Source organism: Gavialis gangeticus, unplaced genomic scaffold (assembly GCF_001723915.1).
Source record: "Gavialis gangeticus isolate Ggan-Ray unplaced genomic scaffold, GavGan_comp1, whole genome shotgun sequence".
NCBI lineage: Eukaryota > Metazoa > Chordata > Crocodylia > Gavialidae > Gavialis > Gavialis gangeticus.
Window position 1 is genome coordinate 69,995,227 of NW_017729032.1, and position 13,518 is coordinate 70,008,744.

General features: G+C 41.0%; 1 protein-coding gene across 5 annotated transcripts in view; it reads left to right on the forward strand.

Moving 5' to 3' along the window:
* Window positions 1–13,518, forward strand: part of ENOX1 (ecto-NOX disulfide-thiol exchanger 1) — a 653,611-nt gene that overhangs the window by 626,504 nt on the left and 13,589 nt on the right. For all 5 annotated transcript variants that reach the window (XM_019524278.1, XM_019524281.1, XM_019524282.1 and 2 more), the window contains 2 exons: window positions 5,983–6,085; window positions 9,414–9,499. In XM_019524278.1, coding sequence (XP_019379823.1) covers window positions 5,983–6,085; window positions 9,414–9,499 — 189 coding nt within the window. The remainder of the gene's footprint in view (window positions 1–5,982; window positions 6,086–9,413; window positions 9,500–13,518) is intronic.

Genomic DNA, 13,518 nt, shown 5'->3' on the forward strand with positions numbered 1-13,518 from the left:
TTTCAAGTACAGGGATAATGGGGGCCATATAAAAAGAGAGCTTACATTAGACAGACATTTTTACATTATTGCTAGTTGCCTAAACTCAGCAGGTGAACGTTATAATAATAAATGCTTTGCTACAGAAAAATAGAAAGTGTCTCTCTGGCAAATGGATTGGAAAAATAGCATGTCAAGAGTTCTATAATACAATTAATCGCCACTTTTGAAAACATTTCTATCATGTGGGATAAATCAAACAGACTAATCTTACATACATAGACATACATTTTAAAGTGTATCATTTTCAAGGTCTTTTCTTTTCTGCTTAATTTCTTTTCTTCTTTGCTGTTGATATAATTTTAATACCAGTTAATTTTTCAAACAGTCATCAGCAGTTGGTTCGTATCAATGAATTTATTTAATATACTTAGTATTATTTTCTATATACTGCAGTCTAGAAAAGAAATTAAAGTATGCCATGGTAGAAGAACTGAACAATAGGTTGATTTGAGATAAAAGTGTACTATTTTTATACATTTTCAAATGATAAATCAGTCTGTAGTAGACACTATTATGAAATGGACCAGTAGCAAAGCAGTGAGCTATTCCTTCCTAATTGGCTGATTATGGATGCAGAAATTTGGGAGGCACAGTGAGTAAGATTGAAACAATGTTCCTGTGGTGGGTGGTGCAACCTATCACTAGTTCAGCTGGCAGCAGCTGTTGTGTTAGAAGCTCTGGCTACATTCAAGTTGGTTGGACTTCTAGAGTTTATTGTCTTGCCTCTTTCTTGCATCTCTGAAAGGTACCTATGTCTGACACACTGGGAAGAAACCAAGCTGTTTCCATAAGTACCTGGAGCTCATGTCTTAGGCAAAGATAGTCTTCCATGTTCCAGATACACAGCAAAGGTTTGCCCTGCAGTTCTAGGACCATGTAACTTTGCAGTGATCTTTTTGTCCATGTCAGGTACCAGACTGGAGTAGACTGAAGTCAAAAGCATTGCAACAGCTCTTTGAAACAGCTCCCTTGCTAAAGTAAAACTAATGATATTTGAGACTTTGCCAAAAGAGCACACTAATAATAATAGAGGTTTTGTAAGTGTCAGAGTATCTTTAGTCAAGTAATTATAAAGAACGGCCATCATAGAATCAGAAAACAAGAGAGAGAACAAGTTAAAAAGCAGAACTGTGTAAATATCTTTATTGTTTGGACCTTGAGCTCTGTCTGGGTGTTCACTGAACTTGGCCCTAAACCATTGTAAAATGAAGTTAGAGGAAAGACCCCCAAGGAGTTCAGCAGGCACTGAATTAGGCCCAAGATGAGCTGGACACCAAGTTTAAATTATTATTGTGGGTGATTATAGAGAGAGATTTAACCAGTCTGCAAATCCAAAGGAGTTGTTTATTATACAAAAGAGGGGAAGTTAACACTGAAAACCAAATTCTCTTCACTGCTACCATAAAATAACTAGCAATGCCCACCCAAATATAAATAAGTAAAATTTGGCCCATGTGTTTAAAGTAACTACATTCTGTAGTCCACATGTAAGTACTTTTGCTCAGCCAAGAACTGCTGAGTTTAGCCCCATGGTTTTTTCTCCTTCAAAACATAAATCACCTTTACTTTCTCTGCCTATACCATCTCTCACCCTGCTTTTGATGACCTGAGTGCCTCTTGCTCATGTTTCAGATATACAGCTTTTCACCTGCTACTCATCCTTCTTTTGAGAAGGCCTCGGGCTGATAAGAAATTGTAGTGTATTGCTTATGCACTGCCAGCACTCTGCAATTGCTCCTTTAAGTGCCTGCTGTGCCCAACACCTAGTAACTTCCTACTCTGCTTCCTTTCCTCCTGCCACTGCTTGCATAATTGTGCAAAGCAGTTGTTAATTGGACTTTGTGTATATAGCGCCGGTGGCAACACAAGCTCTGAACTCATGTAAATTGTGGTAATTTTTGGGTGCGTCACAAAACATAATATCCTCAGCGCCCCTCAAAATCCTGCAAAATCCCACACACTGCAGCAAAGGAAACAAGCATTTTTAAGACACTCAGCAAGCAATAGTTTTCAGGCAATTATCAGGCTTTTGGATTATCCAGATAATTGAAGGCATGTTAAAAGTCTCTGGATAATTGAAATTTGCATCCAGATCACGCAACCAGTAGCAGAGCCTTGAAAGCAGCAAGCATTACGGTCCCAGTTGTGCCTGTCAAGCGCAGCCCTGAACAAGGAGTAAAGTTGGACCTGTATCACAACAGGAGCCACTCCAGGGTAGCTGAGCAACTGTGCCTGTTTTAGGTGGGTGCAGCTCTGTTGGCTGGTGTGTGTGGAGGGAGTGTGGTGGCAAAGTGAGTTGTGGCCCAGTCTCTCCTCACTGCAGGGGAGTGGTTAAGAAACGTGGGTGCTAGTTCAGAGATCATCTTGTGCTCATGGAAGCATACAGGGTCTGATTTTGCCAAGCCAAGCAGGAGAGAGAAAAGACTTCTCACATTGCACCTACCCTTCCTGTACGAGTACAGAGGATGGCCACATTCTAACTCTGTAAGTGATATGTGGTGTCTAGCAATTGGTTTCAAAGGGCCATGTTGTGCTTTCCTCTAGGAGAGTTGGGAAACTCCAGTTTTCTTCAAAATCATCCTGTAGTGGGGTATGAAAGCTTCTGCCTTATCCACAGAGATGGGTCCTCCTAACCTGCTGAAATTTCATGGGCTCCAGAGAAATCAACCATTCTCAGAGGACCTCTATGGAAACTGTATGGAGACCCAGAACCTCTTCTGGCCCTCTATATTTCCTTTGGCAGTGCCAGAATCATAGTAGTTCTCTACTCATATCAGAACCAAGAGCCAAAATGCAGGGAGTCCTTAGGAGACAAGGATTCACATGGCAGCCTCATCTTTCATAGTAACCTTGCAGGGAGATTTTCTCCAGAGAGAGACACTCCACTGGCCTTTCCTTCTTTGATCCAGATCCCATAGCCCCAGATGTGAAGAGGTCACCCAGAGCATCATCTGCAGAATCACAGAGATTCTTTGATTGGCTCAGTGACATCTTTCTAACAAAATTCAGGTGTGGGATTCATAACTTGTCATCACCTATTTGAGGGGAAAAAAATCAAGGTAATAATCTGGTCCTATTTGTATGGAAATTCTGTGACTGGTACTTGTGACAGAATCCTAAAAAATGAGTCCACCCATGCTAAGAAAAGTGCCCCAATGCCTCTTGGTTTCCCTCTTATATTGTCTAACCTTTACTGTATCACTCTAATCATGCCTTCCTGTTCTGTCACACTGGATGTTATTTGTGCATAATGAGTACTCCGGGGACCTAGTCCCTAATGACTTCCAAGCACTGTTTAACCTGGATTCTGCTGTCCATGTAGTGCATTTAGTCCTTTCAAGGTCATTTCATTTCTAATGAATATTGCTCTCTCACTTGTTCAGCCACCCTCTGTCCTCTATTGCAGCAGCAGACAGATGGTTGCAAAAAATTCCCTCTATAATGAAACTTGTTAAAGGAGACTGCTTAAGGGCTCAGAGAATATCATTTGCCAAGCAGAGATGGTCTCTTACTAAGAGTTAAAGAACTCTGTTGGAAAATGGAGGTATTATTAAAATGCAGTAGTTTTCAAATTATGTTCAACGGACCACCAATAATAGACACCAGTGCTCATGTCAGAGGGATGAAATACCCAACAGGTCTCAATCAGTGGCACTTCTTATAAGTTGTAGACTCATCCAGCACTCCTAAATTAACTGCCCAACTACTCTGAGGCCTTTTTTTGTATTTAAGCATAAATGTTATACCTATAAAAACCACACCTTTCCCCCCTGAACACAAATATATTGCACAGGTGTAAATCCTACTGGTGTAATTTCTATCAGATATGCACCTAAAGTACAGCATAATTAGCTACTAACATTACAAATTTCAAGATTTGTTTTCTGCAAATATGCTCATTTCCCTTGACTTCCATGGTTAATTCCTACCAACGTTCTGGTATATTTTACCTACCAACGTTCCTATTCCTACCAACGTTCTGGTCTTTTACAGTTCTTAGCACTTCTTATTTTTACCACAGCCTGAGTTTTTAAGCCAGGCTTGTTGTAGTGGCTGTCAAACTCTTCAGAATGGCTCAATATCACCATTTTATTATCTTCCAAAGAGCAACTAGTCTTGTACCAAAGAATTGTCTTCAAGTCCATTTGCTCTTATTTGCTTAATTGCATGCAATCTCCTTCTTACACTTTCCTTTTCTTGGTCATTGCTGTCCTCACCACCTCCCAGCACCAGTTTTTCCAGGCTTTATACTCCCAAGATCCTTTCAGCCAGGGAAGTTTTGATGTGACTTTCTTTAGTGTCCATTAACACAATTCTAAATTATGCAATGTGTTCTGTACACTCTCAGATCTAGCCATTAAATGAAACTCCATCTGCTCTCTGTTCCCAAGGGTGGTATAGTTACTTTCCCTGCATCACTACTAGACAAAACTTTACCATCCCACCCATAACTGCTAATCTGGTGTGTCTGGGGACCACACATCTCCATAGTCACTCATTCCTCTCTCCAAATTGATTGTTTTTAGAAGCATTCTAGACAAGATCTCCTGGGTCCCTTCCTATATTCTTGTTAATCTTCCTCTCAGCCCAGTAGCTGGTTTGTAAGCCAGGTCTCTTACCACTGATCCCTAAATAAGAGGCAGATCATTAGCCATGTTAGTATGAAGTCAGTCATAAGGCAGGATAGATACACACCTTTACTGACTAACTAAATAATATAATATAGAGCATAAGCTTCAGTGAATCCAAGTTCACTTCATCAGTTGTTGTGAAAGGGCAGCATAGAGCAGAGTATAAAGTGGAGTGAGTGATTAGAAAACAATAGGATGGAAAGCAGGAAGGAGAGAGAAGGGAGAAATGAGGAGGGGGAATGCTGTGGGAGACATACAAGCAAAGAACTGATAGGAACAAAGGGGTCATCTGGGTAATGAGGTAAGAAACCATAGTCCCTGTTTAAACCGTATTTAACACAGTCCCGTTTGTGGATGAGTTCTTGTTTTGAAATTTCCCATTCAAACTGTTTTTAATTTTTTTTTCCTGCCTGAGAACAGTAATCCTGAGGTCAGCAATTGAGTGCCCAGGGTGGTTGATGTGTTCTGTTACAGGCTTTTGCGTTCTTCTATGACTGTCAGATCCGTGTTCATTCATTCTTACACATGCATTAGTAGAAGTGTTGCTAGCAGATCGAGGGAAGTAATTATTCCCCTCTATTCTGCACTGGTAAGGCCACATCTGGAGTACTGGGTCTGGTTTTGCCCCCCCAAGAAAGGATATGGACAAGTTGGAGAAGCTCACAGAGAGTGTAGTTATTAATTTTCCTCAATTTGGGGGACTATTAAAATGGAAGCTAACTTAAGATTTTTTAAAGAGAAAGAGAAGAACTTTCAAATTCATTTTATCCTGCTGGCAATCTTTCAGTCATAAAACAGTTGCTAGGATACCAAATGTGTATGAATGACTTTTCTTTTTAAAATATGGATTATTCACATCCCCTGAAATCCCCAACAACTACACAGGTCTAATTTTCCTCTTCCCCTGCCACAAAGCCACCTGAGAAAACTAAAAACAGTCCAACAGTAAAACCTGAATGTTTTCCTTAAGATGAAATCTTCATAGGAGTTTGAGGTCCCAATTCTATTCGATAAAAACTGGGATCTTCTAACCTTCTCTCACAGTAGGTAACTTTCTTCAGTATTATCTAATAATGAATCAGTAGAGTCAAAGTTGGCACCTATGATATACAGAAAATGTCTCTACTAGAGAAACCGTGCTTCAGAAGACTAATTAATATTCTGCAAACAAATCAGTTATTTATAATTGTCTTGTCTTTAGGTGTAAATTTAAGTAATGATCTTTTTATAGAGTTGAAATGGAACAGACAGGTTTAATTGAAAGGAATGAAATCTACATAAGCACCTGTTTTGTTTTTAAACTTTATAGGAAGTCAATGTATTGACAGTAGCATTGGTCAACCAAGACAGAGAAAAAAATTCTGAGAAGCGAAGCCAAGGTCTAAAATCAGAGAAGGAAGCGCTGCTAATAGGTAAGACAACTCAGCACTAGTTCAGCACTGCCTGTGACAACTCAGCTTATGAGAGTAAGCAACCTGAAACTAAGTTTTATCATCCGTGTATATTTGCTTCTATCTTCACTGTACCAGAAATACTTATTTTTTCACTTGGATGCATAGTGGTTGTAGTAGGAACATTCCTATAATCCTCACTTGCATAATTAAACCTTATTCGGCCAGATATTCCTACTGAATTTAACATAAGGACTGCTCATATGAGAAAGAGTTGCAGGATCTGCTCTTTTGCTCGTATCGTTATTACAGATAGATGCAGAATGTAATTGTACTAAGCAAGGGCTTATAGACTAGAACAGCATATGTTATCGCCTGCCTGTGACAAAAAAAATAGCTGAAAGAGAATGGAAGCAATATTAGTAAACTGTTGATGAAAAAACTGTGTATAATGGATACCTTAAGAAGGTTGCATTTACTCTTTCACAATAGGTGCCAGGTAACTGGCATGAGGATATGAAGAGAATGTACTTCAAGGAAATTGTTTAAGGGTACCATCTGGTGTTGGAAAGTTAAGGTTCCCTGACATTATTCAACTAAAAATCTCTAGTTGTACACATTCTTCACCTATGACATACTGGATGAACACCTGGGTCTCCTGAAGTCATTGCATGGTTTACCATTAAGTTCAGGGGGGTTGGCTATTCACCTACTGAGAATGCACTCCCTAAAGTACGTGATGAGGTAAAGCTGCCATTGGTATTGCCATTCAGTATTTCACAAGCATTAAACTTCTCAAGAAAAAAAAGAAAAGCAGAGTTCCTAATATGTTAGCATCTCTGTAACCCCACTCAGTAATTATAAGCATATGTTCAAGGAAGCTTTTATTTTATTCACATTACTTAAAGATGCCTTAAAAAGGCATGGAAAAGGTATCTGAATTTTTGAACACCCCGACATGGAGGTGTTTGGATTTGACATTTTGGCTTATTCAATAATAAAATGGTATCACTAGAAAAATGGGATTATCTTCCTTCCAAGGTTTGGTGGGCTTTAGTTCAGAAACAGCTCTAGGAAGATTGAAAAAGACCTTGATCCAGCAAAGACTTAGAGATGTACTTCATGTTCAGCACAGTGCACTGGAAATCTCTCTGAGTCCCATCATATAAAGTAACTCTTTTTCAGGATCTAGACCAGAGCTGTCCAGCTGGCAGCCCACAAAGAATTAGCATGCAGTGGGGAGTATGCTAAGCTGCCTGCATAGTGAGCGGCTTTCAATCTGTGGCCCAAGCTTCATGCAGCCCCTGGGACTGTGGCCCACACAGCTTGGACTCCTGGTTGCCCAGAAGTTGAACAGCTGTGATCTAGACCATGAGCATAATAATGCAAGCATAACTGGAAGTATGAAAGTGGAACAGATGCTCTTTGCAATGCTAATACAAAATTAAAAGATTTCCTGTCTTCTTGTACTGTTGCCAATATTTGGAGAAGTTTTAGTCGAGATGTATCTTGGTTCCTTCACTCTCAACACTAGTAGTGGGACTTACATTATACAAGATATAATAACCTGTTATTCTAATGTATATACACCATAAATCTTGGTGTTTAAATATAAGGAACTTCCCCCTAGGTTTCTTAGTTAAGAAACCCATCTAAAGTGCGTTAAAATATTGTTCCTGGATCCTTTACTTCAACTTTCAGCAAATAGTTATATATACTGATGACCACTTCATATTCCGTTTGTTTATGGGGAGGAATCAGCTAATGCTTTTAATAGCAATGCTGACATCCAACATCCTGCTTTCTCTATTCATCGCTATTATGCTGACACTTGATTTTCACTATGGGAAAAACCCTAGATTTAGAATCTGACTCCTTCCAAACCCTTTTTTCCCAGACCTCTTCAAATGATCCTATAAATTACAATGAAGAAAGACAGACCTGTCCATTTGTAAGGAAAAAAGTATAAGTAAATAAGAAAAGATTTGAGGGTGTTGGTTGTAGAGATGTTGGTCTAAGGACATAGGCAGACAGGGTTCTTTGGGTAAATGGGATATCTTTTATTAGACCAACTAAATAGTTGGAAAAATTGTTGTTTGCAAGTGTTCAGGTACAAACACCCTTCTTCAGGCACTCCCCCTCTGCCTGAAGAAAGGGTGTTTGTACCAAAAAGCTTGCAAACAACAATTTTTCCAACTATTTAGTTGGTCTAATAAAAGATATCCCATTTACCCAAAGAACTTTGGCTGCCTCAGGAAGGATTTGTGTTTCTTTCAAACAGCAATTGAGGGTAGTATGGATTAAATGCTTTTCATAACTAGCAACACTGGGCACGTCCTCATGAGTGGAAACATGCGTTTCCCCAGGGACAAGTAACAGCAGCACAAGGGCTTATAGAATAGAACAGTGTATTGTCATCTGCCTGTGACAAACAAAATGGCTGAAAGGGAATGGAAGCAATAGTAGCAAACTGTGTGTCGCTATTACTTGTCCATGGGGAATGCACGCTCCATGCACGCTCTGGCATGTGGCATGTTACCCCAGGTGGGGTAGGGGAGGATGGGCCCAGCAACTGTGCTGACCCCAGCAGCCTTATCTGGGGTCCTTTGGGAGCTGCAGCCACAGCGGTCCTGCAGCAAGGAGCCTGGCCAGCAGCTGGAACATGGCATCAGCCAGCCAGTCTCTGGTTTTGGGTGGCATGCACTGCCGCCATGTGCACCATCCTGCTTTTTTTAGGCATGGGTTTTTTTGACCCTGGTATCTCCCAAGATCAATCCTCCCCTCCCCCCATGCTGCAAAGCAGCAGTGCAGGGAATGCCTGCATGTGCAGTGTGTGTGGTATGTGGCACCCCAGACAGTTTGGCAGTGCTGCATGCTGCACGTCTGCACGTGCCCACAGTGATTATTTGGAAAATTCATGGGAGTCCATTTTGTGACACAGTTACATGAAACATTTTCACAACAGAATGTCCACTGAAGGAGAAAAAGCCATAATTTTACCATTTCAATATCCACAATTTTACATTGGTAAATCAAGCATAAAATTGGTAGCTGAAATGCTTCCAGCAAGTCTTTGTTTAGAAATCCCTTTATTCATCAGTTAATAATCTTGGTCACTTACTTGCACACTGCTGTCATTCCTGAAGATGAGGGATTGTGTTTACCCTGTTATTATGACTGTATTAAAAAATGTGCTATTTTCATTAATTTATTGGGTTGTGTATGAAAAATGAGAATCATAAATCAGGTGGAAAAACACGCAGAGAAACTTATTCAGAATTATTTTATTAAGATGTCTGATATATTGTCTCAGGTAATTTCAAGACTTTATGCATTTGCTTTAATGCAGGTATCATATCCACGTTTCTTCATGTCCATCCTTTTGGAGCCAATATAGAATATCTTTGGTCTTATATGCAGCAGCTGGACTCTAGGGTAAAAAAAGTTTAATCAAAATCTGTTTTCTCTATAGAAATATTGTATTATTCCTTACTTCAGGTTAAACTCGTCATGAGTTTTCATTAGAGAGATAATAGGATGTGGGGCTTGGAGGTTTACAGCCTTTATTCATTCAGAAATTATATAATGTGTGTTTATACTGAGGTCTTTTGCCTTGTATTATTTTGCTGTATTTCATGGCAAGGAATGCTGTTGTCTTAAATGGCACAGACTGATTACATGAAGCACAATCCTGAATGAGTAGGATTCAGGAAATAAAATTAAAGGTAAGTTTCACTGTCGTCACCAAGATGTGGTAGGAGGAGCAGATAGCCCATTTGTTGCACCTGTGTCTTTTGGAGCTCCTTGTACCGAGCACTGTATTCCTTCACCTTACCTTCCTGCTGTCCCTCAGGCTAGCTGAGAATTGATGCTTCCATCAGTGGTCCCCCTGCTTGCTTTGGAGTGTGACATCTATGCAGAAAAGGCAGAATGGAGCATAAAACATTAGCAGAGCTGGAGGCCTGCTATGGGGAGTTACAGAGCTGACCACAGCAGTCCATAACCTGCAGGAAAGCCAGGGGAACATACTGTAATGCGTTCCATGAAGAACTGTGTGTCTTCCCTCTTTCTTTATGAAGAAAGTTCTCTGTTTGCTTGGTGGGAAAAGGTGGGGATACTTGCGCCAATGCAAGGAAAACCATTAATTGAAAAAAAGCCAACTGAAAACGCATATTCCCCTTACCACTACATCTTGTTGGTATAATCTAATAATCAGCATTATATTTCCTCCTTCGTGGCATCTCCCATTGCTTTACAAAAATAAGGAATTAAATACCAGCAATGGCATAATTTGGAAGCAGCCATTATATACTTTAACAGTGATTTGCATACATGGTTGTTAAAATATAAATTATTAGTTGGATACTGTGGATCAGATCTCATGTTTACTTCAGCTGACTGACATTCAGACAGTAGCCAGGAGAATGTGCCTTGCCTGCTACTTCGAGCATCTGACACTTCCCTAGAATCTTTCTTCTGTCTTCGTTCAGGATCCTGCCAGTGTCATTAAACTTGTGTCGACTCCTGAGCTAGAAGCCCATTGCTAACAGAAAGGACCCCAAGCCTTCAGCATTTTACTTCCTGCCATAGTTTGTTAGTACCTCACAAGGCATCATTTTCCTTTCTTCATAACAAGATGTTTTGAAGTGGAGTCAGGCAGCAATGGTTGTGGGACTCTAGAGAAGATTATGTGGGAGTTTTTGTTATGTTATTTCTTGTTTATCTGATGTCAAGTTAATTGACCATCCTGGGTCTTTTTGAAAGGTTGTCAGGAGTGCCCAAAGTGTCAGACAATGTTTACATTGCAGAACCATACAAATCCAAGTAAATACATGTCTATGGTTCAAATTCTTTGCCCTCCCTTGCCCCTGCAGAGATCTCAGCCCCTATTCCCCGCCTATGCCTTAGCTTGATGCTGTGTTGTGTTGCCCCATGTGTTCTCCTACTTATGCCTGTACACTTTATTTTCATGCTCTTCATGGAACTACGCGGTGCCCTCACTCATCTTTAGGGGTCCACCTAAATCACAGAGGAACTTACTAATTTTTGCAGGTTGATCACAGCCTAAAGCTCTAATTCTGTAGTCATCTTGTGGCGGCCCTGCCCCTTGGCACCGATTGGCAGAGAGGTCCTGCTTCTCAGTGCTAATTGGCAGAGTGGCCCGGATGGAGAGAGGGAGGAAATGAGGGTATGATTGTCATCTTGACTACTAGCTTCCCTTTTTGCAGCCCTTGGTGTTGATTGGCTGAGAGACCCTGCGGGTTGGAGGGGGGGACAATGGGGTAGCTGCCATCTTGCCTACTGCCCTTTGTGCTGCCCCACCACCTTCGCCTTCTGGCAGTGAGGACCCTCCTGGGAGGGTTGTTTTTTTTTAATTTTTATTAAGTTTTTATTGCTGATTTCATGGACAATACTGGATTTCATGGTTTCCATGAAATCTGTGAAAACATGAATTAAGTAGGTCCCTGGTCATCTTTCAAACCCCTTCTTAAATCCACTGTCTTTGGCTAGGTTTCAGCTGACTGTCTCTCCAGCTTCCCTTCCTGTTCTGCTCTCTTTAATTTACACTGGCAAACATTTAAAATACAGACTGCCTGTGCAACATAATACAACTCAGGTTACAGTTGTCCATATCTTTCCTCTCCCACTTTTAGTTGCAGTATCTACCTTTGTTTAATGTAGGGCCCGAGACTGCAACCTTTCGTCACACAAGTCCTATTGGCTTCAGTGGAACAACTCCCATGGGTCGGGGCTGCAGAATCAGACCCTAAATTTGGAAACTGCTCTTTTTGTTTCTGTGCAGTGTGCTAGATGCATTTGCAGTGCCCAATAACTGCCACAGAGTACAAACAGCAGAATTTGACCTAACCAGTTTACCTGTTGAAGTAACTGATTTTAGTAACTGCATACTTATTGATAGTGCAATCCTGAGAGGTAATCTCAGCGGTTAATTTCAGTTACTTTCAATGGTAACCCTGCTATCCCTTGTCTAAACAGGAATGATAGTTTCAGGGAAACCCATGCTTGTTGAGCTGTCACCATGGAACGCACACACGTGACACCACAGTAACCTGCTATTCATTCCATTCACAAGAAAGCATGTAAGATGTGGAACTAATTGTGTTGTGGCTCTGGATTGACTGGTTCTGATACTGATCCTCTGTGTCACCTTTAGCAAATCGCCTCATCTTCCTGCCTCAGAACTCCACAGTAACTCCTTTGGGCGCGGGGAAGAAAAAAAGGATGATGGATGGATATTTCCCTCTGTCGCAAGGGTGGTGTGAGGCTTAAGTTAGCATGCTTCATATTTGTGAGATGCTTTGAAAACGAAAAATACTACCACAGGAGCATGCTAATAATATTAATAGATTTGCCATAACTTTCCTATCCATGCAGTCCCCAGATACTGCTGTGTATAAACAAGTCTGTTATACAGGTGGCAACAGCACAGATGTCTGCAGTATTCCATGTATTTAGTGAGCGCTCAAAGGACCCAGTCAGCAATAGAGCCCAATTGTGCCAAGTACCATGCAAACGCATAGCAAGGCAGACTCACTGCCCAGTGGAAGGAAGAACTACAATATACCAGTGGAGTGATTGAAGCAAAAGCAAACAGAAGTTTTTATAACTCAGTTATTTACTGTGAATTCCTTTGGTGATACGTTGGGGTAGAGTGCATGAATGTTCTTACTTTATATTTGGCTTTGCCTATTGTACCTTTAATATATTTTGTCCATTTTCCTTTTTAAAAAAGATATCTCATGCATTATTCTTTGTCTCCTACATTTATTTCCATTTTTTTTTTCCTTTTTTTTGTCTTTCATAACATCCATGTGCCTTAACAATGAACTTGAGCCTGTGGAAGGAAAAGGATGGTTCAGTTACTGACCTCTTTACTGATCATTCTAGTAAGGATGCATTTGTAACACTGATTCTTGGTGAGGAGGACTTATTTCCTATGGGAACTTGACAAGCAACCACTTCATAGGGATCACCAAGGCACACAAATATTCTGATAGACTCTGAGGCAGGAGTAATGCCTTCTGGAGCCCTGGAGCTGCTGCCAAATACAGAGAGACTGTTAGGTGCCTCTGATTTGCAAAAGATTAGCTCCTGTTACCAATGTTGAACAGGCCCTTTGAACATTAGCTTTGTACAGTCCTTTCACTTGGGGAATCCAAGGGACTTGGACTGAGTCTCTGTCCTTTCCCGTCTCTTACAGATGGGAGCAACACTAGGGAGGGATTTGGGGGGCTATGGCCACCTCAAAATTAGCCTTAGCCCCCCCTGTAGCCACCCCTCCCAGTGCCACCCCTGGCCAAAGCACCTCCCTTCCCCTCAGGCTGTTGCCACCTGCCCTACTCCTGCCTGTAGAAGCAGAGTGGTGCTGGCCCAGCCTGGCCAACAGGGCCTGTGTCCTGCCTTTACACAGTCGTCCCCCCCCAACCACCACC